Source organism: Gorilla gorilla, chromosome 1 (assembly GCF_029281585.2).
Source record: "Gorilla gorilla gorilla isolate KB3781 chromosome 1, NHGRI_mGorGor1-v2.1_pri, whole genome shotgun sequence".
Lineage (NCBI taxonomy): Eukaryota > Metazoa > Chordata > Mammalia > Primates > Hominidae > Gorilla > Gorilla gorilla.
In genome coordinates, this window is record NC_073224.2 from 45,451,466 (window position 1) to 45,475,043 (window position 23,578).

General features: G+C 35.8%; 1 protein-coding gene and 1 long non-coding RNA gene across 6 annotated transcripts in view; both read right to left on the reverse strand.

Moving 5' to 3' along the window:
* RCOR3 (REST corepressor 3) overlaps nucleotides 1–23,578 on the reverse strand; it is a 57,312-nt gene that overhangs the window by 3,418 nt on the left and 30,316 nt on the right. For all 5 annotated transcript variants that reach the window (XM_031015454.3, XM_031015460.3, XM_031015458.3 and 2 more), the window contains 2 exons: nucleotides 17,823–17,900; nucleotides 8,463–8,520 (listed from right to left, as the gene is read on the reverse strand). In XM_031015454.3, coding sequence (XP_030871314.2) covers nucleotides 8,463–8,520; nucleotides 17,823–17,900 — 136 coding nt within the window. The remainder of the gene's footprint in view (nucleotides 1–8,462; nucleotides 8,521–17,822; nucleotides 17,901–23,578) is intronic.
* LOC134758956 (uncharacterized) lies at nucleotides 117–8,455 on the reverse strand. The gene is made up of 3 exons (XR_010134775.1): nucleotides 4,154–8,455; nucleotides 2,135–2,469; nucleotides 117–248 (listed from the first exon to the last, which is right to left on the reverse strand). It is a non-coding gene; the product is annotated as an uncharacterized lncRNA (long non-coding RNA).

Consider the following 23,578-nt stretch of genomic DNA (forward strand, 5'->3'; position numbering starts at 1 on the left):
TCATTTCTCAATTCTGAGATAGAGGCTAAGATATCAGGGTCACAGATGAAAACTATCAGTTATGTCATTTCATCGAGCCAGCCACTTGCCTTCAACTGAACAATCAGAAACTTACCATTTTTTACATACTCAGTTATTTTCTCCAATCCTCTCTTGAACTCTCAAATACAGTCCATTTATTGTAAAGCATTGAATTCTTTGTTCCATCCTCAATTCCACATTCATTTATTTCCCTAGTAGCCAGTCACCTAAATTTGAGCAACATCGTTTGTAAACAAAACTGGATGGGAATGAGCCATCTCTCTTATCCCCTCAATGGACTGAGTGAGTAGCCTTAGGGTTCCCCCATTAAGAAAAGCATTATAATTTTGGTCTTAATACTAACTTCAACATGAATACTTGCCTATAGCACCAGGGTACCAACAAATTGAAATTAGATAAGAACTTAAACATGAAAAGCAGGAGAATCATCACAAGTTGGTGGATTTTAAAAAAAGAGAAGATTTTTTTTCAGAGTCAGTTGGATTTTAACTCATCTAGTAGTTTTAAAGACTGAATGGATGAAAGATGATAGCTTAAAGAATAAGGTAACAGTAATGACTACCTGAAGAGCACTTGTGCTCATCATCACTACCTTAAACTTAAGAATGGATATTTATTGTTAATTGAGAACCTAACTTTACACTAAGGAAGTTTCATTATAATAAAGGGTAATAATTGATTTAAGAAGTTGAGATTGTTAACTATACTATAGAATTTTAAATAGATAATAATTTCCTCTCAAGGGAATTCTAAAAGAAGTTCACAGACTCATTCTAGAAGGAGATGCACTTAGCTCAAAATAGAAAAGTTGCTGAAAATTTTTATAATTTGATAACTGCTTTTAAAAATACCAGAAAACAGTAACTCATTAATGAAAGAGATGAGAAAGGAGACAAAAATATGGGGGCTTAAATTAATAACATGTATATGATCACAGATGAGAGAATAATATATGGATATGTTAATACCCAGCAGAAATGCTATTCTTACCAATACCAATTAATATGAAATACTCAATTACCCTAAAGCACTATCATGATGTAACAATCCCACTTTTAAATTCTGCTTTATTTTAAATTGAGAATTTGGAAATAAGCATTTCTGACTACATTAAACTAGCTGGGCTTGACTCTAAGGGGAATTCCTTTATCTAAGAGCATTCTGGACAGGAGGTCTGACATTATTATCCTCTAATTATATCCCATTTTTAAGGTAGAGTTTTGGGTTTGTAAGCTATGCTCATTTGCTGTGTTCTCAAAGGAAAATACATGTACATGACAATAAAGTAACAATGATAGACATTGTTTATAATGTTTTATCAGCATAAATGAATTTATACTCCCTTTAAACCCATGAGGTTGATTTCCAGTTTGAACTTCACAGTTAAGTATAAATTCTAATAGTGACTAGATTCCACTGAGAGTTTATTTGGTAATAAAAATCCAAGGTTATTTCACAGGAGTTACTATTATATATTCAAGTACTTCTCTACTACTTTTACATTTTAGAGAATAGCAGCTCTTAGAAGGGTGAGTCTCTGTGCCATTTCTAAATTCTAAATTTGAGTCTGCTGCAGTGAAGAATAACTACTAATTAGAAACCAAATATAGTGTTCTATCAGTTACTAATTTTCATAAGGGACGCTTAATTTACATTCTAGCAATGGCCAAACCTACTGAATACGTGAGTTTAGAAGTGAAAACCTTAAATAAGTCTAGGATTAGACTGTATTCCTAGGAAGAAGTCACATTAAAACTAACTCTGACTCCAAGTCTAAAGATATTATAAACCTCAGAACACTTATTTTGCAAAATATATTCCAAAACTCTACGTTGTCCCCAAGTCTGATTCCATTAAATAAGTGCCCCTTCTTCTGACTATACTCCTTGATCTTCCACTTCTTAATTTTCCCTTGTTCAATGGACTTTACCTTGTCACCAATATTGTTACATTTGTAAAATTATACACCTTAAACTCAAAACTACTTCCTGTAAGAGCTTTAGTGTTTCTAGAGATGTTCAATGTCAACAACTTTTTCTAACTCACCCAGGTATGCTTATAATTAACTATAATATGCTTATAATTAACTCACGTATGCCAGTCTAAACTCTTAAAGCTCAGACCACACTGTAGACTTCTGTAGTTCGGCTGAGGATTCCAACCTCAGATATTCCAACCTAGATATTCCAACAAATATCTAGGCACATTTGTTCTCATCCTGTTCTCATCCACATTTGTTCTAATCCCCTCATGCTGAAGGATGGCTGGACAGGGTCTAGGATGGCTGGACAGGGTCTGGAATAGCTGGAGCTCCTTGGCAGTCTCATTTGGACAAGAGCAGCTTCATCTGCTTGCCCTAGTGTGTTGTGACAAATTTCATAATTTTCTCTGTGTACCATGATGTGAAAAAGGTTGGAAAGTACTGTCCTAGAAAATACAAAGCAGCACTAGCATTACTACAATGCTGAGTACACAGGAAGTGCTTAGGAAATAAGGAAATACGATTTTTCTTCCCTATAAAGCCTCATTCTATTGTTCTTCCTTAAACCACAAGAGGTATTAGATATATATGGCTGAATGCTTCATCACCTTCACACTCAGAACGGCATGGCTCAAGAGCACTTTGGTTAGAAGATGGAACTCTTAAGCTCTATACTGTTGCTAGCAACTAAGCAAACTCTAGTGAAACCCCAACTGACTCAATGAGACTGCTCCTTTAAAAGAATCTCCAGTGAGGCATCTGAAACAACTAGCAGGTGGTAGTGATAAGCAGCAACTAACTTTAACAACTTACGGCATCAGAGCTACCTGAGTTTCAGTCTGTCCCTGGGGGAAGGGCACTCCATTATTTTTTCATAGTTGATAAAATCTGATTACTTTCTCAGGAAGGGAGTTAAATATGATTAAGTCAATCTCTCTTCCTGAAGATGTAAAAGGTATGCTTGAACCATAGTTGTTAAAGTCTCACTTCTAGGAAAAGAGGTCGTTTTCAAAGGTTGGTGGAATAAACAGGCAAATAGTAAGTTTCCCAGGAAGAAAAAAATTGTTTTCAGTCAAATTTCTAAATTTCATTTGAAAGTTACAATGAAACAACTTGGCTTTCTATGCTGGCAGATGATATCTTATAATCTTTAATATGTAAAGTTTTATTTGGGAATTAACATAAAAATATAAGTCATTAGGATATTCTGTTATCATTACATTTTATGAAAGCCCACATATTCCAACCAGGAATCTATATTACCCAACACAAAAACATCTTTTTTAAACATTTCTTGTTAACACTTTTAACTTGCTAAAGATATTTTTATTAGCAGTAGAGACTTTAGCATAGCCATTATCTGAATTATCAGACATTCTGAATTAGTGGAGTCTGTCCATACAATTTTTTTGTTTTAATCTTTGGCTAGTAAGATTGTGGTAACTTCAGGAGAATTTATGTGGTATTTCCCAACTGTGAAAATGGAATCTGAATCTTCTTTTTTTTTTTTTTTTTATGTTTAGCTAGAAAGGATAGCATGGATAGCTACCTTTGGTATGTTTAAAACAATTTTTTAAAATTTGATTTTGGGGCCGGGCATGGTGGCTCATGCCTGTAATCCCAACACTTTGGAAGGCCAAGGCAGACAGACCACTTGAAGTCAGGAGTTCGAGACCAGCCTGGCCAAAATGGTAAAACCCAGTTTCTACTAAAAATACAAAAATTAGCTGGGTGTGGTGGTGAATGCCTGTAGTCCCAGCTATTCGGGAGGATGAGGCACAAGAATCGCTTAAACCCAGGAGGTGGAGGTTGCAGTGAGCTGAGATACTGACACTGTGCTCCAGCCTTGGTGACAAAGTGAGACTCTGTCTCAAAAAAAAAAAAATTGATTTTGGACTACAAAAAAAAAAAAAAACACATCCAAAAGACGAAACATGGTAAGCTGCTTATGGGTAGTGAAATTTCAGAGGATTTTTTTTCTGGCTTTCACAGCAAAATTTCTTAAAGTGAACATGTACTTAGTTTAACTGGGAAACATTAATTTTTCAAAAATATATTTTTGAAATAATAGGAATACAATAACATCTAGAAACTCCAGGGATATGATTCTTTTCTATCATTAAGACATACGTTTTAAACTCAAGCCATTTGGGAGCATGTATTTCTTTCCACCTCCTGTAAATCTCTTCATATTAAGAGGTAGAAAAGGTAGCAATAGCAGCAGAACAGTGACTGATGTATACATGGAAGGGGCTAAAAGTCAAAATCACATTATAAGTTACATTCCATTACAAAAATGCTGGAAATTTTGAATCATTAATTATTTAATGTAAGTGTATCAGAGGGCTGACAATTATACTTTTGAACCTCCATTCTTATGGTGTCTGTTATAATAGAAAAATAATCTCTAAAGCAAAAGGGTGCTTTTCAGATGGAAAGATATGCATCTCCTTGTTCCACTTCCTTTTGATCATTCATGTACTATGTTACCATCCTTTTATTTTTAATCAACTGCCAAATCTACTTTTTCTCCCTTACAAACCCTTCTATCTTTTTGTTAGTACAAGAGAGAAGACAATTTCTAGACTTGCAACTTCATTTATCTTAAAAAGGTGAATGAACTACAAGAAAAGGTAACTTTTACTATAAGCATAAGCCACCTGAACATAGTTCGTCATTTTCTGTTTTATATTAAAAGGTAGTAATTATAAAAAATAACTAAATATAAAAAATAATTATATAAAAAATAACTAAAGTTGACATCTTTATATAATTGGAAAAAATTTTGTTTATCCTAAAGTAGCATAAATTTTAGTTGGGAAGCATTTTTTTTTAAGCAGTAATGACTAGGAAATGAATATATTTAAGAGGTGGCTTATAATTAAAATGGCAAATACTGTATACCATGCTTCTAGCCTCTACACACTTTAAAAAGGTGTTTTGTACTATAATTTAAATGTCTTGTTTTTTGAAAACAGCTAACCATCATTCCATTTTACATGGAAAAAAGATACACCTAGAATAATCTAATTCCTTTTTAAATTCTTTTAAATTCCTTTTTAAATTCCTTTTTAAATTCTTTTTTTTTTTTTTTTTTTTTTTTTGAGTCAGAGTCTTGCTCTGCTGCCCAGGCTGGAGTGCCATCTTGGCTCACTGCAACCTCCACCTCCCAGGTTCAAGCAATTCTCCTGCCTCAGCCTCCCAAGCAGCTGGGACTACACGTGTGCACCACCATACCTGGCTAATTTTTTGTATTTTCACTGAAGATGCGGTTTCACCATGTTGTCAGGCTGGTCTTGAACTCCTGGCCTCAAGTGATCCACCTACCTCAGCCTCCCAAAGTGCTGGGATTACAGGCATGAGCCACCACACCCAGCTCCTTTAAAAATTCTTAATTTCTGAATTCTGTTTATCATATGAATATCAAGTTGGATTTTAGGATAACTTCTAAAAGCATTATAGGTTAGAAAAAATATGTATATATGTATAAGCTACAAACAGGAATATTTTATCATTAACACAAATATGGAAAGATCATTATTGGTCATAATAAAATTTCGTCATAATAAAAATTTAGATACTTAGGGTTGGAACACATGATAAAAACTGTAGAAAAACCTTTCCTGGCAAATATTTTAAGAGGATTAAATTAGCAGTATTAATGATATCCTACCTGGAGACTCTTGAAGAATTCTATTAAAATTACAACATAGGTAGAACTAGAATTAACATAATAAAGTGACTGATTACAAAAGTGTAAACAGACATTCCTATTTGATCTGAGCATGGTTCCCCTCTCTTCTAATTAAGAGAGAAAGAAGGGAAACTTATTTAAATGGTTAACATTTAGTTAACAACAATATGAGTAGATGGAACAGGAAAATAAGGTGGGAAATACATATTTAAGCCCTACAAAAGGAAATGATCTCAATATGTTTGGTTTCAAAAGAGTTGTAATAAAAAAGCTTATTTAATAGTAAAGTTGTAAATCTCACTAGTTGCCCAGAGTCAATATTTTTTTCTGCAGGTCACTGTAATAGTCTTCTACTATGAGCCAGATAAAATAAAGCATTTAACAAATAAGTGTCAAATCAGAAATATATGTGTAAAATGTCTTGAATATAAAGTGCTATACAAATTAAAACATGTTAATATCAAAACAGTTTATTATTACTTTGTAAAACTAAAGTATGAAGGTTTACCATACTTTTTTTTAAAAAAAAGAAAAAACAAAAACAATTGCCTGCTAAGGTAAGTACTTCTAGATAGTAAACTGTGTATTAAAAGACCCTGCAATTACGCCCCTTAAATGCACTGAAACTCAGGTACAGGGGACGTTACTACATGATTATACTATTTATAAGACACACTTCTGACCACTATATAAATGCATGGGCACATAAGACAATATGACACTTTAAAATTCTCTTTAAAATAGCTATTTTATATAGGGCACAAATAGCCTTATATAGTTTTATTTTATGTAACAACAACAAAAACCCAAAAATGAAAACAAAAAAATCCAAAGAATAAATAAAACGGACATTAACACCATTAACACATTATTAAGAAAGTGCCTCTGAAATCCTGCGAACATGCGTACTTCCATACAAACTCCTGCATTAGTGTAACTTACAGGGTTACTTTTTAAATGTACATAGTATAATACTGAATATACCTCAGTACAGAGGAAATGTTTGGTTATATATATGACTACTTTTATTTTAATATTTGTAAGTTATGTCCACATATATAGTTCAAACTATATATTTAGATATTACCACTGCTCTTCCTTTGAATGCAGCTTTGGGTAATATCCAACCCAGCCACAAGATTCAATGGACTCTATAACTTAAATTACTCTGTAGAGCAATATCAAATACTGAGTGCTGTGTAGAGAAGTATTAGCCTAGATTTTCCTATGACATTCTTTTCAGAAAATTCTTTCACTGGGAAAATTTCTTAAAAATACAGAGTTAATATACTAATCTTTAAACAACTGAATACTGGAAATCAGGGTTCAGTTTTTACCAGGCTACTAAGATAGAGGGAAATACAGACTTTACATGAATAAAAAGCAATGCCTATTCAAAATGACTATATTAAACATGTAGGCCATTGCTCTAAAGGAATATAAAGCAGCCACTGAAAATGCTAATTTTTTAAACAATAATTTAAATTAGCAGAGTCTAATTTAAAAACAGCTATTTTTGAACATTATGAACTAACTAAACCTTGTTTTGACTCATTCAGAAACTCAGTTCTATAATTACAGATGTGCCCAATGCACATCCAGCACCCTGTGTCATAGTATCAATTCTTTATGAAATGACTGTGCTATGCTGCATAGGCCAAAGCAAGGGCTGACATCATCCTGCTGGCACCCTCCTGTGACATTTTCAAATCATGCTGGCTGGCTAATTCTTACTCTCTCTAATCCAAACTGTGGAGTCATCCATCAGTCGATCAATCGGAATGATGTCTGCACAGCATTTTTGTATTAAGTATGTTCTCTGAAGACTATTTGGCAACATTTTAAAAGGTATGCTTATATGTTTCATTGGGGCCCCACTATCTCACAGTAGTTAACCTAGATTAAAAAAAAAACCTATTAGCACTCAACACAGAGGTGCTCAGCCAGGAAGAAACAAAATGTAGACCAAACTTTAAACTGTACAATCAGACCTGCACATAAATTTATCATGAAGAGGAAACAAATCCGTAACAATGAATAAAAATATACAACTTGTCTTTAAGTCATTTAAACATGAGAAAATCCAAGTTTATGCTTCCAATTTGCCCATGGGTATTCATAATACAAAAAGTCTTCTACCATATAATTCAACAAAACATTCTTAGAAATAGTGCATTTAAAATGCTGAATGTGATTTTTTGATATCGCTCTTAAGTCTCCTTTAAAAAATATACCTATTTAAAATCAGGTTTCTAAGCATTCAGTGGTACATCTCTTAAGGGAAGTATGAAACACTGAAAGTTAAACATGTAGTTAATATTTTCAATCCTGACATTTATCAGATAAACACTATTTTGCAGAGTAGAGAAATCAGAAACATCTATAGTTTATTGATGCTTTTAACTATGAGTTATCAATGAATGATATACAGTAAGAACGAACCCAACTGCAGGAATACCAAAGGAGAAGCACAGAGAGCCCATGTGACTTTTTCATGCTTAATTATCACCATCAATTATTTAGTGCTGAGAATGCATTACGTGCTGTTCAGGACTCAAAATGCACATAGACTTGAGTATGTCACATCCACAAATACAACACAGAATTCCTGGTCACCAGGACTTTGTGATAAACACAAGAGCCCTTTCTTGATCAATTTCTAAAGGAAGGGAAGAACTAGAGTAGTCACCTTTCATGACAAATTAAATAATTATTAACAACAATAACTGCTTATCTTTAATATACCTTGCACTGCTAGAAGCTGCTCCTCTGTGGTCCAACGGGCATTAATTTTCTGATTTGACTACAAAATTAAAGAGAAGTTTCCTAATGAGGATATGAAGACAGACATTTTCCAAAGCGCTTATTTTTTTAAATTTTCATCAAATCACAGACATGAGATTACTACAACTCTGATTCATGAAGATTCCATTTTTAGAAAGATTAAAAATATATATTCTGAGTTACCTTTTACCCATGCAGAAAGATAATGAAAGGGAAATGTACCAATTTGCAAGAAGGAACAACATTCGCATTTATGCTCTAATTAGAGATATCAAAACATGAGAAAGTCTATTAGTTTCCCATTTCCCAACTATAATATTCCTATCACACACTGCAGATACTAATTTTCGCCTCGTTTTAAACATTTAAGAGACTTTCTTTTCTTTTCCTTTTTTTTTTTTTTTGAGACAGGGTCTTATTCTGTTGCCCAGGCCGGAGTGTGCAGTGACATGATCACAGCTCACAGCAACCTCAAAATCCCGAGCTCAAGCGATCCTCTTACCTCAGCCTCCCAAGTAGTGGCTGAGACCACCGGTGCGTGCCACCACACTCAGCTAATTTTTTTTTTTTTTTTTTTTTTTTAAGAGATGAAGTCTCGCTATGTGGCCAGGCTCGTCTCAAACTTCTGGCCATAAGCAAGAAACTTTATTTTCTTTCTCCCTCTGATGCCCAGGCTGGAGTGCAGTGGCATGATCTTGGCTCACTGCAACCTCCGCCTCCCACGTTCAATTGATTCCCCTGCCTCAGCCTCCTGAATAGCTGGGATTACAGGCACCCACCACCACGTCTGGCCAATTTTGTATTTTTACTGGAGATGAGGCTTCACCATGTTGGCCAGGCTGGTCTCAAACTCCTGACCTCAAGTGACCTGCCCGTCTGGGCCTCGCAAAGCGCTGGGATTACAAATGTGAGCTACTGCACCCAGCTGAAACTTTATTTTCTTTACAGAGGATCTATGACTCTAAAATTTCTTCCCTTCATATTTAAGATTAAACCTATCCTTACTCCCCGAAAACAGTGGTATAAATTATCACAGGACTACAGAACAGGCCCAAGTCCTAAAATATATTTCTTTTTTTTCTTTTTTGAGACGGAGTCTGGCTCTGTCGCCCAGGCTGGAGTGCAGTGGCATGATCTCGGCTCACTGCAAGCTCCGCCTCCCAGGGTTCACGCCATTCTCCTGCCTCAGCCTCCCGAGCAGCTGGGACTACAGGTGCCCGCCACCACACCAGGCTAATTTTTTTGTATTTTTAGTAGAGACGGGGTTTCACTGTGTTAGCCAGGATGGTCTCCATCTCCTGACCTTGTGATCTGCCTGTCTCGGCCTCCCAAAGTGCTAGGATTACAGGCGTGAGCCACCACGCCCAGCCAAAATATTTCTTAAAATTTCTGAAGCAGAAAGTGATCCTGGTAAGAATATTTTTTCTCCAGACCCCCCAATATTTCTCCCCACAAAAATCCTAAATTTAGGATTTTCAGTATGGTAATATTACAACAGCAAATATCTAATCAGACTTCATTAGTGTATACCCACTGAGTGGTAAATCAAGGACCTTTGACAGTAGATGGACAGAAATAACTACACCAGCATGCAGGGGTTTGCAGAAGGAACTGCCAAGATAAAGTGGCTTGGTGTAATACCGGGGCATGTTGGGCAAAACAGAAAGAGGGCTTCCTTTGAGAAGGGGCGTTTAGGTCTTACCTCACTCATGGTCTTAGCAATAAGAGTTTCTATAGCACACAGAGGTTCTAGGTAACACCAGCTTTCTCACCAAAAGTAAGGAGGTGCAAGTACTCAGAATGAAGAATGAAACAAAAACCCAAAGTTAAAAAAAAATTTGTTAGAGGAGAAATGAAAAAGTAAAAAAAAGGACTTAGAATTAAGGAGAGAAAAACCTAAAACAAACCACTGTATTCCAGATGAGGAGATTAAAAAGGGACAGCAGGGCAGGCAAGGTAGTAGACAGTGGATACGCCTCAAGGTTAGGAACCTGGTGATAAGGCAAAGGAAAAACAGTAAAAAGGAAAAGAGAAAGGGGAGAATAGGACAAAAACTATGAGAGACATAAAGAAACAGTAATAAAAGAGCACAACAAATCTAAAAAAGTTAAAAAAAAAAAAAAGAAAAAGGAGATAGGAAAAATTAGGTAAACATATGTTCCCCTAAAAGGGAAGTAATAAGAATGGAGGAGGAACTCTATTCAGAAGGGATATATATTGTTAATTGAGACCCTAACTTTACACTAAGGAAGTTCACACTGAGTTCATGCACAAGCAATCTGATGCTACCTTGGCTTTGGAAGGTGGATAAAAAAGGCCCTTGGTACCCAAGGATAACTGGTACTGAAATCAATTTAAAACAGGTCAAAATATTTTATAGTAAATGGTAAGAAAATAAAAGGTTGATTGCAGTTCAATCTGAAATGTGAAACTAAAACCTGTAGAAATTAGTTATTTTTTAAAAATAGTTAATGACGTGTTTAATACACTTTATTTTTTGGCGTATCTTTTCTGACTATACAATGGTGCAACATCCTTTGGCTTTGAAATTTACATGATCATAAAATGGGTCATTTTTTGTTTTAAAGGCTTATTGAAATAATTTTCTCAAGGGCCTCTCTTAATACTTTGTTCTCAAATTATTCTTTTGTGAAGTGCTTGCCTGTGAGTGATCACTTTTTTCTTTAATGGTTAATTCTGCTGGATACTCATCTGTCAATTCTGCAGGTGACTAATGTGATTCTCTTGCAGTTTAACAGACTTCATGAAGTTTCTCATCTTTTGCAAAGTATGCAATTTCATTTTGGTTTGTGTTGTATTTGCATTGTATTAGCAAGAGAGTGACAGAGAAGGATAATGATGTAGTGAATGGGACAGATAACAGCTACAGCTAATTAGGAAGAGTTGGTGAGTAGAGCCTAATTTTATAAATGATTGGTTTATTAGTCAGTGTTTTTGTTTGGCAATTTTTGCTTCTCCATGCATTACATGGATTAATAACCAGTTGGATATCGAGGATCTTCTGTACACACAACTTGCAGTAACTATGTTGTAGGTTGCTCTAAGGATTAAATATAACTAAATATGAGGATATATTTAGACTATATCTAAAAAGGCATCTGGCACACTGCCTAAGCAAATAAAAGTTGATCAATTCATGTTTATTAAATCTGAAAGAAACTGGAGGGAAAGGTATCATTAATGAAAAGGTAACAAAAAATGAAAGAAAACATGCATTATGAAAATTTTTTCTCATCTAAACTTCAGAAAGCTTACAAATCAGAAGATGAATGAATACAAATAACTTTAAAGTTAAAAAGTACAGAGTATACAGGGGAATTTCAAGACGGGAGAAAAAGTCACAATGATTTAAGTGGGGAAACAGAACAAGGAAAGGTTGGAGACTGAGATGGGTTTTAGAATAGGAAAAGCTTCTGAAAGGCAAATAATCGGAAGGCAATCCACACGTAAGGGAAAACGGGATTTGTGTCAGTAAGAAGTGATAGCCTGGAAAGTTGGTGATATTTAACTAAATTAAAATACGATAAGGGCCATCCACTTTTGGAAGGGTAGTAAAAATCAAGGTTGATAAGTTCACACAAAATTTAATAAGCAATAGTTGTGTTTTGTTTTGGGGGGCAAGGGGTCAGGGGTATGATCATAACTAAAATAAGACTTTAATCCTGGAAAGCTGGGAGAGGGTCAATGCTGTTAAGAACCTGAGAAATCAAGAAATGCTGATGTGGGAGATGTGGGAAGGTGAGGTTAAGATTTAATTTAATTTGGGATACAATGAGAATGAGGTATTCGACATTCAGGTGGAGTTCAGGTTCCACTTGAGGCTAAAATCAGATTCATTTATTTAAACACAATTTTGAAGACTCTGGGAAATGTTTATAAGAAAAAACAATGGAGTCATATCTTACTCAGGTCTAAAATTGGCCTATAATTTTTTTTAAATTTTTTTTTCAAGATTACTCTTGAAATGTCTTTAAAAAGGTAGCCAGAGACAGGCACACAGTCTGTCAACACACCCACACAGCCAGGTATTCCTCCAGCATTGGAGTGGACCACTAGTTTTTCGGTTAAACCACAGATGAAGCTGTTGGCTTGAATTTAGGGTAGTGTTTTACACACACACACACACACACGCACGCACACACACACTAAAGTCTCCCTCAGTTCAAAGAGACACACAGAAGGCATGCAGAAACTAAGACTGACTAAAGAAATAGTGGATTCTCAATACTCAGCTCACTACTGCTCACTGTGGGGCATACATTCAATAAATGGAGTGTAAGCAGAATTGCCAGCACTACTGCACTTGCTATTGCTAAATATTCTTTCTCTCTTTTATTTGACTGAATGTCTGGATAAATTTGTGTAATTTAAATGAACATATGATATGACTTTAACACAGTAAAATAATGAGATTGTGCATCCAAGACAGGGAAAATGAATTTTGAGAACAACTTGGAGAATGCCTATATGTATAGAAGACAAACCAGGGAACAGAAGAGTTATAAAAGAGAACGTAACCTCTCAAAAGTTAAAGGAAGAAAAAGAAGGGTAGTCATCTATATCAAGGGTTCAGAAAAAGACAAGGGGAATCAGAAGTTAAAAGTTGTGGAATGTGGTCATCAGTGCCAATGCTAACCTTTATAAGAGGCAGCTCAGTGGAAAAATGCAGAAGGGGCTGAACGTGGTGGCTCACACCTGTAATCCCAGCACTTTGGGAGGCCGAGGCAGGCGGATCACTTGAGCCCAGGAGTTTGAGACCAGCCTGGGCAACATAGCAAGACCCCGTCTCTACTAAAATTACAAAAAATTTGCCAGATGTGGTGGTGTGCCTGTGGTCCCAGCTACTCAGGAGGCTGAGGTGGGAGAGTCACCCGAGCCCAGGAGATGGAGGTTGCAGAGAGCTGAGATCACGCCACTGCACTCCAGCCTGGGTGATCTGGGTGATGGGAGTGAGAGTGTCTCAAAAAAAAAAAAAAAAAAAAAAAAGAAAGAAAGAAAAAGAAAAATGCAGAGGGGACGGTTGAAACTGTATAGGATTAAACAGTCAGTGTGTGACAAGTGGAAGCAGAAGAGGGGGAAGAGTGAAGAAAAAATAGGGTCAAAAATTTTAAATATACAGGACTCACATAAGTTATTGATTTTAATATTGTCTTTTAAACCTGAGAAACTTTGGTAGAGATTAAAGAAAACTAGAATATATCTAGGAATCTAAAACTGCGTGGTAGCTGTAGTTAGCTACATGGTATCACAGAGTATATTCTTCTACAAAAACACCTATCTGAAATGCTGTTGATTTAAAAATAACATAATAATATAAAATAAGACAATCTAATATATAATAATATGAAAGGTCCCAAAAAGCCTTCTAGAACGATCTATGACACCCTTAGTGAATTCGGCATTTTTACTCCATCCTTTCCCCGCTAAATTGTTTTCACATCTTTCCCATTTTCGTGAGTGGTAGATTCATACTACCTCTGAGTTGAAAGAGATGGAAAATGTCACCAAATTAAACCTTCTACTCGATGCTGAAAATTCCACCCAACATCCATAATGAAAGGATGTCGTCTACCTTTGCAGGAAAACAACTATAGATGGGGAATTTACAGCTTCAAAAAGCACTCCTTTTTCAGTTACACTTATTCTTCCTTCTGGATTCATCAATCTTTCCTCCACCTACCCATTTACCTCCATCCAAAACAAATCAAAGCAGAAGACATGCCAGCGACACCCTCAACACTCTCACATACTTTCAAGGAGACATATTAATTTCCTACCTTGCAATGTTCTTTGGGTTTACTACTTGCTTCCATTCGTATAACTAATACCCAACCCTACTGATACCCCTTTATCATTGACGACTTACATGCTTAATATTTTAGCAGCTATCAAGTTTCCCTGTTCTAATTTATCCTTTATAATAATGTCATAACTTTTCTAAAATTAAAAATTTTCTTTACGTCCTTCTGTACTAAAGAAACTACAGGGTCTTTCCATTTGACTTAATTTAAAAGGCAAACTTCTCTTTCTGGCTTTCTTTTCTTTTTTTTTTGAGACGGAGTCTCACTCTGTCACCCAGGCTGGAGTGCAGTGGCGCGATCTCAGCTCACTGCAAGCTCCACTTCCCGGGTTCACGCCAGTCTCCTGCCTCAGCCTCCTGAGTAGCTGGGACTACAGGTGCCCGCCACCAGGCCTGGCTAATTTTTTTGTATTTTTAGTAGAGACGGGGTTTCACTGTGTTAGCCAGGATGGTCTCGATCTCCTGACCTCGTGATCCACCCGCCTCGGCCTCCCAAAATACTGGGATTACAGGCATGAGCCACCACGCCCGGCCCTCTTTCTGGCTTTCACAAGGACTTTATACTCTGGCCCTGCCCACTGACGTCTATCACAAAGATGCCCCTACTCAACCCTGCTAACATCTCTCATATACCATGTTCATTCCTTCTCTGCACCCAAGTTTGCCTTCCTAAGTAGACAATATGCTTCTTGAGAAAAGACTGTTTTACATTTCCATGGAATCCTCAATAGCAATTAATTAGCACAATAATGAGCACATAATAAGTGCTCAGGGAATACCGGTTGACTCATTTTTAAAAGTGCTTTTAATTTTCCCCTACTAGATTTATATTTTTGAATGTACTGTTCAACACTAAACCATTGCTATTATTCCCTCTGCCTGGAATGACCTCTATGGTCCTTTCTGTATGTGCAAAAAAAATCCCTCTTATCCTTCAAACCTCAGCTGCAGTATTCCCCCTCTAAGAAGTCTTGTCTAACTGTCCTTGCCAGAATGAATAATGCCCACTTGTTTCCCTGTATACTTTGCCTATAAATCTATCATACAACTTTGATCAGTTTGTCTTATAACATCTAGACTGCAAGTTCTTTTTTTTAAACAGCAGATGGAAAAATCACATCATCTTGTCCACATCTTTGTGTTCCCCCTTCCCACACACTTCTCACCGGGCCTAACACAGTGCCTCATATGAAACAGTTAATCAATAAATACTTGTGGAAGTGAATGGACTTTCTTTAACCCATTTTTCCCTAAATGAAAATAAGAAATACAACCAAATTAATAAGTAAAGCACTTTACTAACAGCTTACTTTTAGTAGAGTTACTTCATTTGATGGCTTATTGTAATTATTTCAAAGCTTATTAACATTCTTTGATTAGATATGGTTTAAACTAAAGGTAAGGAGATAGATTACCTGATTCTTCAAGTTCTTTACTGTACTTGTTAATCTGAAACACATCTATTCAAGTTGCCTTCCTCTCCAAAGCAGTAAGAATAATATGACAAATATAAGTATATCCTGAGGACTCTCTAGATGATACAACATATATACATTTTTCACATCATATAAGTTCAATAAATCAACCCAAAGTAATATCCAAACTTCAGTATATGGATGGTGGAGTGTTAACATTTTGGTTATTTTATTTTGATCATTATTTTTGTAATAAATCAAAAATTACAATAAATGTTTGATAACTTCTCACCCAATAGCTGCATTAAAATGTGGAAATGTAATATATAATTTTGCTATTACATAAAAACTTCCAAATGTAAGAGGCAACATGACATATACTAATATAGAAGTCCAATCAGGACTCTGAAAAGATGAGCTATAGCCAGAGTTTCATTATTTACTAGTTCTGTCACCTTGAACAAGTTGTTAACCTCCCTGATTTCCAGTTTCCTCATGTAAAATAATAGTATCTGGTTCACCTATCTGTATGGATTTACATAAAAATCAAATGAGATAGCACATAGGGAAGCTATAAAATGCTACTGGACTTTTAACATCTTTCTTTATATAAAGTTAATGAGTGAGACTGTCCTATAATTTTATGGAAAATATGAGATTAGAATTATCCTTTTCTTGAAAACTTAGTAAATGTTTTCTGTAAAACTGTCTGGGCCTGGAGTTTTCTTGTGAGAGAAAAATGTTAATTATTCTTTCGTTCTATTTAATGATTACTAATTATTCAGCTTTTCTTTCTTTTTCAGGCAATTTTGATAAGACACATTTTCCTAGGAATTTCTGAGTTTTATTTTTCACACTTACTAGTATCAAGTTCTTCCTGCTATTCCCATAATGTTTTTAATATCTGTGGTATTTTATTTACATTTTAGATTACAAAATTATAGACAGTTAAAATTGTTTGCTTTCATGCATTTTAGTGCATAATACAAAATTAAAATAATTTTTGTTGCAATAATATAACAAAATAAAATAGTAATTTTTGGTATTATATTATCCTTAAATAATTGTTACTAGAATGTTTGTCAGTCTACCTGTGGGCCAGGAATGAGATATCAGTCTTTGTATTATTTTTCACTCTTTTCCATAACCTAACCTTCTTGAAAGAGATTATTCAAAACAGTAAAAAACAACTTTTTTCATAAGTCTTCCTTTCTGAAAGACACTGATGACTAAGATGGCATATGGTACATAATTTCTGAAGTACTACTGTTCTGCCTCCCCATAGCCCCTCACATAAATTTCATCTGTAGATGTTTCAGTCAACCAAGTTCTTTTCCCCTTCTGGGGAAAAAAAGTCCCAATAAGACCAAATAAGATTATTTGATTATCACAAACACAGGCAAAACCAGGATATGAAGCATAATAAGGAAATGTTAAAGAGAGAAAAAAGATATAATAGAAGCTCCTAGAAAAAGACCTGATTGGACCTTAAGGGAATGTAAGTACCCCTATAATTACCACAAGTATCAAAAACATATTTAGGTTTCAACTGAAATAGAAGACTTGAGAAAATGGTCAATCTATACCTTGTTTTTGTAAGTACAAGAATGTAAGTCCACATACTAAAATCATAAGTGGAAGCTGAGCCAAAGACAATTATCTTAAATTAAAATAAAAATTCGTTAAAATAATCTAGCTTGTTTTCATGATATTTTTCTTGCCGTGTTACCAATTCACACAAGCAGGAAAGGGCTTTCAGCAAACATTGCTGTAAACCCAGAAATACACTAGCTTGCTCGTCAATGAGTTTCTAGTTTCACATACACTGTTCCTACTACTATTTTCCCTAATTGTTTGCTTGCTGTGAATTTCTAAGGGCAGGAAATAAATAATTTAACTTAAATACAAAATGATTAACCAAGCCTCATAAGATCATCTAAATAAAAAGAGACATAATAAATTATCCATATTATGAAACCTTCAAAGTATTAATGATGCATGTGACCAAAATAGTACTTGGGCACTAGATAACTGAAAAAACAAGTTTTCACTATACTTAATCACATGTATCCTTCAATAACATACCTCAGGAGGTTTGAATTCTTCAATTCCACCTTCCATTTTCTGTTTAAGTGCACTGTTTACTTGCTTAGCATTCTGAACCTTCAACAAAATAACCCCAAATGTGAATCAGATCGCATACTTAGGTAAATTTGTGAGTACTCAATTAAGTGAAAAGAATATATTCCAAACCCCTCTTAAATCTTGTTTTAGGAGAATAGTCATACTAATCACACTTGGGGTATGACATGCCACTAATTCAACTTATACATGTATGAACTAATTAAACATCTAACAGACTAAAACACTCTGAATATCTTTGAATATCATGGTTTTGAATATCTTTTAGCAACAACTTTTATAACCAAAGACAACTGGCATACATAGGAATTAAATTCCATCAATTTTTCTCATTACCATAGTGTTTTGACTAAATAAGAATTTTTCCAATAGTAATGATGATGGTAGCTAACATTTATTAGATATTTATTATATATAAAACATCATTCTCAGTCCTTTATATGTAATAAATCACTTAATTCTCAAAACCACTCTGTGAGGTAAGTACAATCAGTTCTGCTATAACATGATAAATACATTAAAAGTCACTGAACTAGCCAGGTACAGTAGCTCATGCCTAAAATCCTAGTGTTTTCGGAGGCCAGGAGTCTGAGACCACCCTGGCAATATAGTGAGAACCTGTCTCTATGAAAAAAAAAAAAAAAAAAAAAAAATTAGCTGGTCATGGTGGCATGAACCTGTAGTCCTAGTTATACAGGAGGCTGAGGTGGGAGGATTGCTCAAGCCCAGGAGTTCAAGGTTACAGTGAGCTGTGATTATGCCAATGAACTCTAGCCTAGGCGACAAAGCAAGACCCTGTCTTAAAAAAGGCTGGGCGCGGTGGCTCACGCCTGTAATCCCAGCACTTTGGGAGGCCAAGGCAGGCGGATCACGAGGTCAGGAGATCAAGACCATCCTGGCTAACATGGTGAAACCCCGTCTCTACTAAAAATACCAAAAATTAGCTGGGCGTGGTGGCACACGCCTGTAGTCCCAGCTACTCAGGAGGCTGAGGCAGCAGAATGGCGTGAACCCAGGAGGCGGAGCTTGCAATGAGCTGAGATCGCGCCGCTGCACTCCAGCCTGGGCAACAGAGCGAGACTCCGTCTCAAAAAAAAAAAAAAAAAAAAAAGAAAGAAAGAAAAGTCAGTGTGCTATGCAAAATTCATAATAAAAACCACAGGGCTTGTAGGGTAAAGGAGGTTGGGACACAACATTAAAAAACTTCAATGACACATAAGACAGGAACCTAATAAAAATGGCAACACAGTTTTACACAATCTAAATGATTTGTTTTTAATCCATAAATGCTACAACAAAGACAGTACTTTACCTTGAAAAAAAACCTGAAGGTTGCTTATGGAAGTGGGAGTCAAAATGGTTGTAGTTTGTGAATTATTGTGGAAGTGGTAGGAGGGTTACTTGAAATCAGATGAAAAGTTTTAACACCATATATGTATGGTTCATAACACACAGTGAATTGAGGTAGCTGGTACATGTTTGAGATGTGTGTGCGCTCAGTTCAGCTGGGTACATTTTGTTTTGCTGACAAAAATCATACATAAACAAACAAAAAATTCATGTTATGCTCAAATTTTTCCAGAGTATATTAACTGCATTAGGACAAACCCACATTTTCAAAAAAAGTTATAGCAGAACAGACTCTACTTATAACAGTTTTACAGATGAGGAATATAAGGCACAGAGAAGTTAAGAAACCTTCCTAAGGCTAGGAGATGCAACCTGAATTTAAACTATACCAAGTTTTTAACTTCTACTCTACTAGCAATATTATTAGTCTCCATTTAGACTGTTAAGGGTTAGGATTGTTTACTTTTTTCCTCTGTTTTTCCCCCCTAGTGTGGACAACGAAATACTTATAAAGTAATTTATGAACTATTTTCACTAGAGATCTTAAAACCACAGCTAAAATGCATAAAGTCTAGGATGGTTCAAGGGTAGTCAGCTGGCCATGTTAGATAGACATACGGAGATAAAATGTAAAGTCTGAATTCTCGAGGATTTCATAGACTAGTGGGGAGATAAGTAAACATAAACCTATGATAAATGCTAAAACACCTAACATAGACTTGGAGAGAGAAAGAGAGAGAATGAGAGAGTAAATGTGCTTCTATATATGTTGATGAACAGGTGGTGGGGAAGATTAGGGAAAGTGTTCCAAAGAAAAGGACAGCTAAACTGAGTTTTAAAGAATTAAACTGGCAGACAAGCTTGGGAGGAGGGACTGCATTCCAGGCAGAATAACGCTTAGGAAGACAGAAAAGCCCTAAGGCAAAAAGGCAAGAAGTTAGACTGGGGCCAGACCGAGGAATTTTAATTTTGCCTAAAGATTGAAGGAAACCTAAAGGATTTTTAAGCAAGGGAACAAAATGACCATATATGCCTTTTAGAAAGACACTTCTGGTAGTAATGTGAAGAAGAAAATAGGGTAAAGAGGATGGAAATTAATTTAACAATCCAGGTGAGAAATAACTAAGAAAACTTTCATTAAAACTGTAGGAATGAAGGAAGGATGGTAGTGGTATGCAGAGATTAAAGAAATACCTTGGAAACAAAATTAAGACTTATTCATTTATTTATTTATTTATTTATTTATTTATTTATTTATTTATTTATTTTTGGAGACAGAGTCTCACTCTGTCGCCCAGGCTAGAGTGCAGTGGCGCGATCTCGGCTCACTGCAACCTCTGCTGCCAGGGTTCAAGCTATTCTCCTGCCTCAGCCTCCTGAGTAGCTGGGATTACAGGCGCCTGTCACCATGCCTGGCTAATTTTTGTAGTTTTAGTAGAGACGGGGTTTCACCATGTTGGCCAGGCTGGTCTTCAACTCCTAACCTCGCGATTCACCTGCCTTGGCCTTCCAAAGTGCTGGGATTACAGGCATGAGCCACTGCACCCGGCCAAGACATCTTTGTAAACCCCTGATTGCGGAGAATTAGGGGGAATTGAGGCTAACTGGTCACTGGCTTCAGTAATTGAGAGTATGTGGCACTACTCACTGAGACAGAGAATACAAAACGTGGAACAGATAACTAGGGTGAGTGTGGAAGAACTCAGTTTGAACACTGCATATGAGATGTTTGTGACATAAAAGTAGCAGTGGTTAACAGGATTTGTAAACCCATGAGTGCAAACCTTTACTGTGTCACACATCAAATGAATAACCAAGTTAGGAAGTTAAAGCTTAAAGTGCCTTCTAAAAAAATCAATAAAAATAGTCCCTAAGTGTAGGAGTAGTAGTACTGAGAATGAAGTATGAATACAGGTGACTGAGTACACTTTATTCCTTTATGTTTTTAGTGCATTTAAAGTATTACAGCAAATGATTTAGAAGTTTTCTAAAGAGGATTGCTGTGGTTTGGAAGATAGGCATCTTGCATTCATAGTTTGACTAAAGGCTAAGCATTTAACCAAATATGAGATGCGTTGGTGGTATAGTGGTGAGGATAGCTGCCTTCTAAATATGTACTATACACACACATACTCCAGAGAGTCACAAAGTCAAGTGAAAGAAATTCCAAAAAGAAAGACATGACTGACAGTGTCAAACATTACTGAGTAGTCAAAGGAGCTAAAAACCAGGAAGGCAGCATTAGATGTTGGCCACTTGTTCATAAGTGATTTTTTTTTTCCACTGTAAACGTTGAACTCCTAGGCTCAGGCGAGCCTCTCTCCTCAGACTCTCTCGTGTTGCTAGGACTACACTACAGATACACACAACCACATTTGGCTATTTTTAAAATTTTTTTTATAGAGATGAAGTCTCACTATGTTGCTCAGGCTGGTGTCAAACTCCTGGCCTCAAGTGATGTTCCTGTCTTGGCCTCCCAAAGTGTTGGGATTACAGGCATGAGCCACCATGTCAGCCCATAAATGATCTTCGGAGAGGTGTTTCAGTAGAACTGGAATACCATACGGGGCAGAAACTAGATTAGAAAGGGTTGGAGAATAAGTTTTGGTAAAAAAGCAGAGGAAGCAAATGTGGCCTATGTTAGAGAATCGGAAAAGCAGTTTGAGTGAATAACCAGGACCAAGAAATAGAAAAATCTGAACATGTTTAAGATAGAGAATCTTGATCCCACACTATACTGTTGCAAGGTTCTTACATTTTGTAAGCAGAATATAGTAGTCCTCCCATATCCGCAGGGGATACAGTCCAAAACTCCCAGTGGATGCCTGAAACTGTGGATAGTACCAAATCAAAACATATACAGGTTGAGTATTCCCTTATCCAAAATGCTTGGAACCAGAAGTGTTTCAAATTTCAGGGGATTTTGGGATATTTGCATAATATATACCAGTTGTACATCCCTAATCCGAAAACCCAAAATCCAAAATGCTCCAATGACCATTTCCTTTGAGCATTATGTCAGTGCTCAAAAAGTTTCAAATTTTGGAGCATTTCAGATTTTCAGATTAGGGATGCTCAACCTGTACTGTTTTTCCCTATATATACATACCTATGATAAAGTTTAATTTATAAATTAGGAACAATAGAGAATAACAATAGCTAATTAAAAATAGAAAAATTATAACAATATACTGTAATAAAAGCTATGTGAATATAGTCTGTTTCTCAAAATATCTTATTGTACTGTACTGCAAGTAACTGAAACCATGGAAAGTGAAACTACGGATTAAGGGAGGACTACTGTAATATTAACTAAATATGCAGTGATAAGCTAAGGATGAATATTATAATCACTAAAGCAACTATAAAAGCAAAAAACAAACAAACAAGAAAATGCAAAAGATATAGCTGGAAAATGTAAATATGACCATGGTCCACCTTTCCTTAAAGTCCTTCAGCAGTTTCCTAACTCAGGATGAATTTCAAATTTCTTAACATGATTTTCTTATAAATCCCTGTCTACCTCTACTGTAACCTGCTAAAGGCAAGTAGAAACTAACAAAGAGCTTTAAGATGAGTGACAGTGATCAGACCAGTGCTTTAAAAAGATAACACTGGCAACAATGTGTAACCTCCAGCTAAAGAGAGTAATAGAAAGAATCAACAAGAGGCCGAGTGTGGTGGCTCATGCCTATAATCCCAGCACTTTGAGGGGCAGGCAGGAAGATCGCTTGAGCCCAGGAGTTCGAGACAAGCCTGGGTAACATAGCAAGAACGTTTCTCTACAAAAAATTAAAATAAAAAATATAAGGAGAAAAAAAGAATCCACAAGATAGTTATTGTCAGGCAAGCGATAGCAAGAGCCTAAATGGGCAGTAGTGATGAAATAAAAAAGAGGGAATTGATTTAAAGGAAATTTCAGAGACAAAACTCACATAACTTGGTTACCACTTTGGTTTACATGTGTTGGGAAAGGGATAACAGCAGGGGATGAATAAAGGATGTTTCAACAGACAGGAAACAGAGAAAAAAATCTTTTGGGGAAGACCTAGCAGGCAGCTGGAACTATAGCTAAGGAGCTTGAGAAAAGCCACAGCTTGAGAAATAAGATTCAGAAGTCACTGGCATAGAATATAGGGTTGGTTGATATAGACCAAGAAAGTACAGATTTAGAAGAATATCTAGATTTAAGGGATAAGAAAAAAATAACAAAACAAACAAAAAATAGGAAAAGACAACTAAGAAAGGCCAGAGATCTAATAGCAACGAATAACTGAGTACTTAATATGTGCCAGCCACTGTTTTAAGCACTTACCATATATTATCTTGTTTAATTCCTCTCAACCACT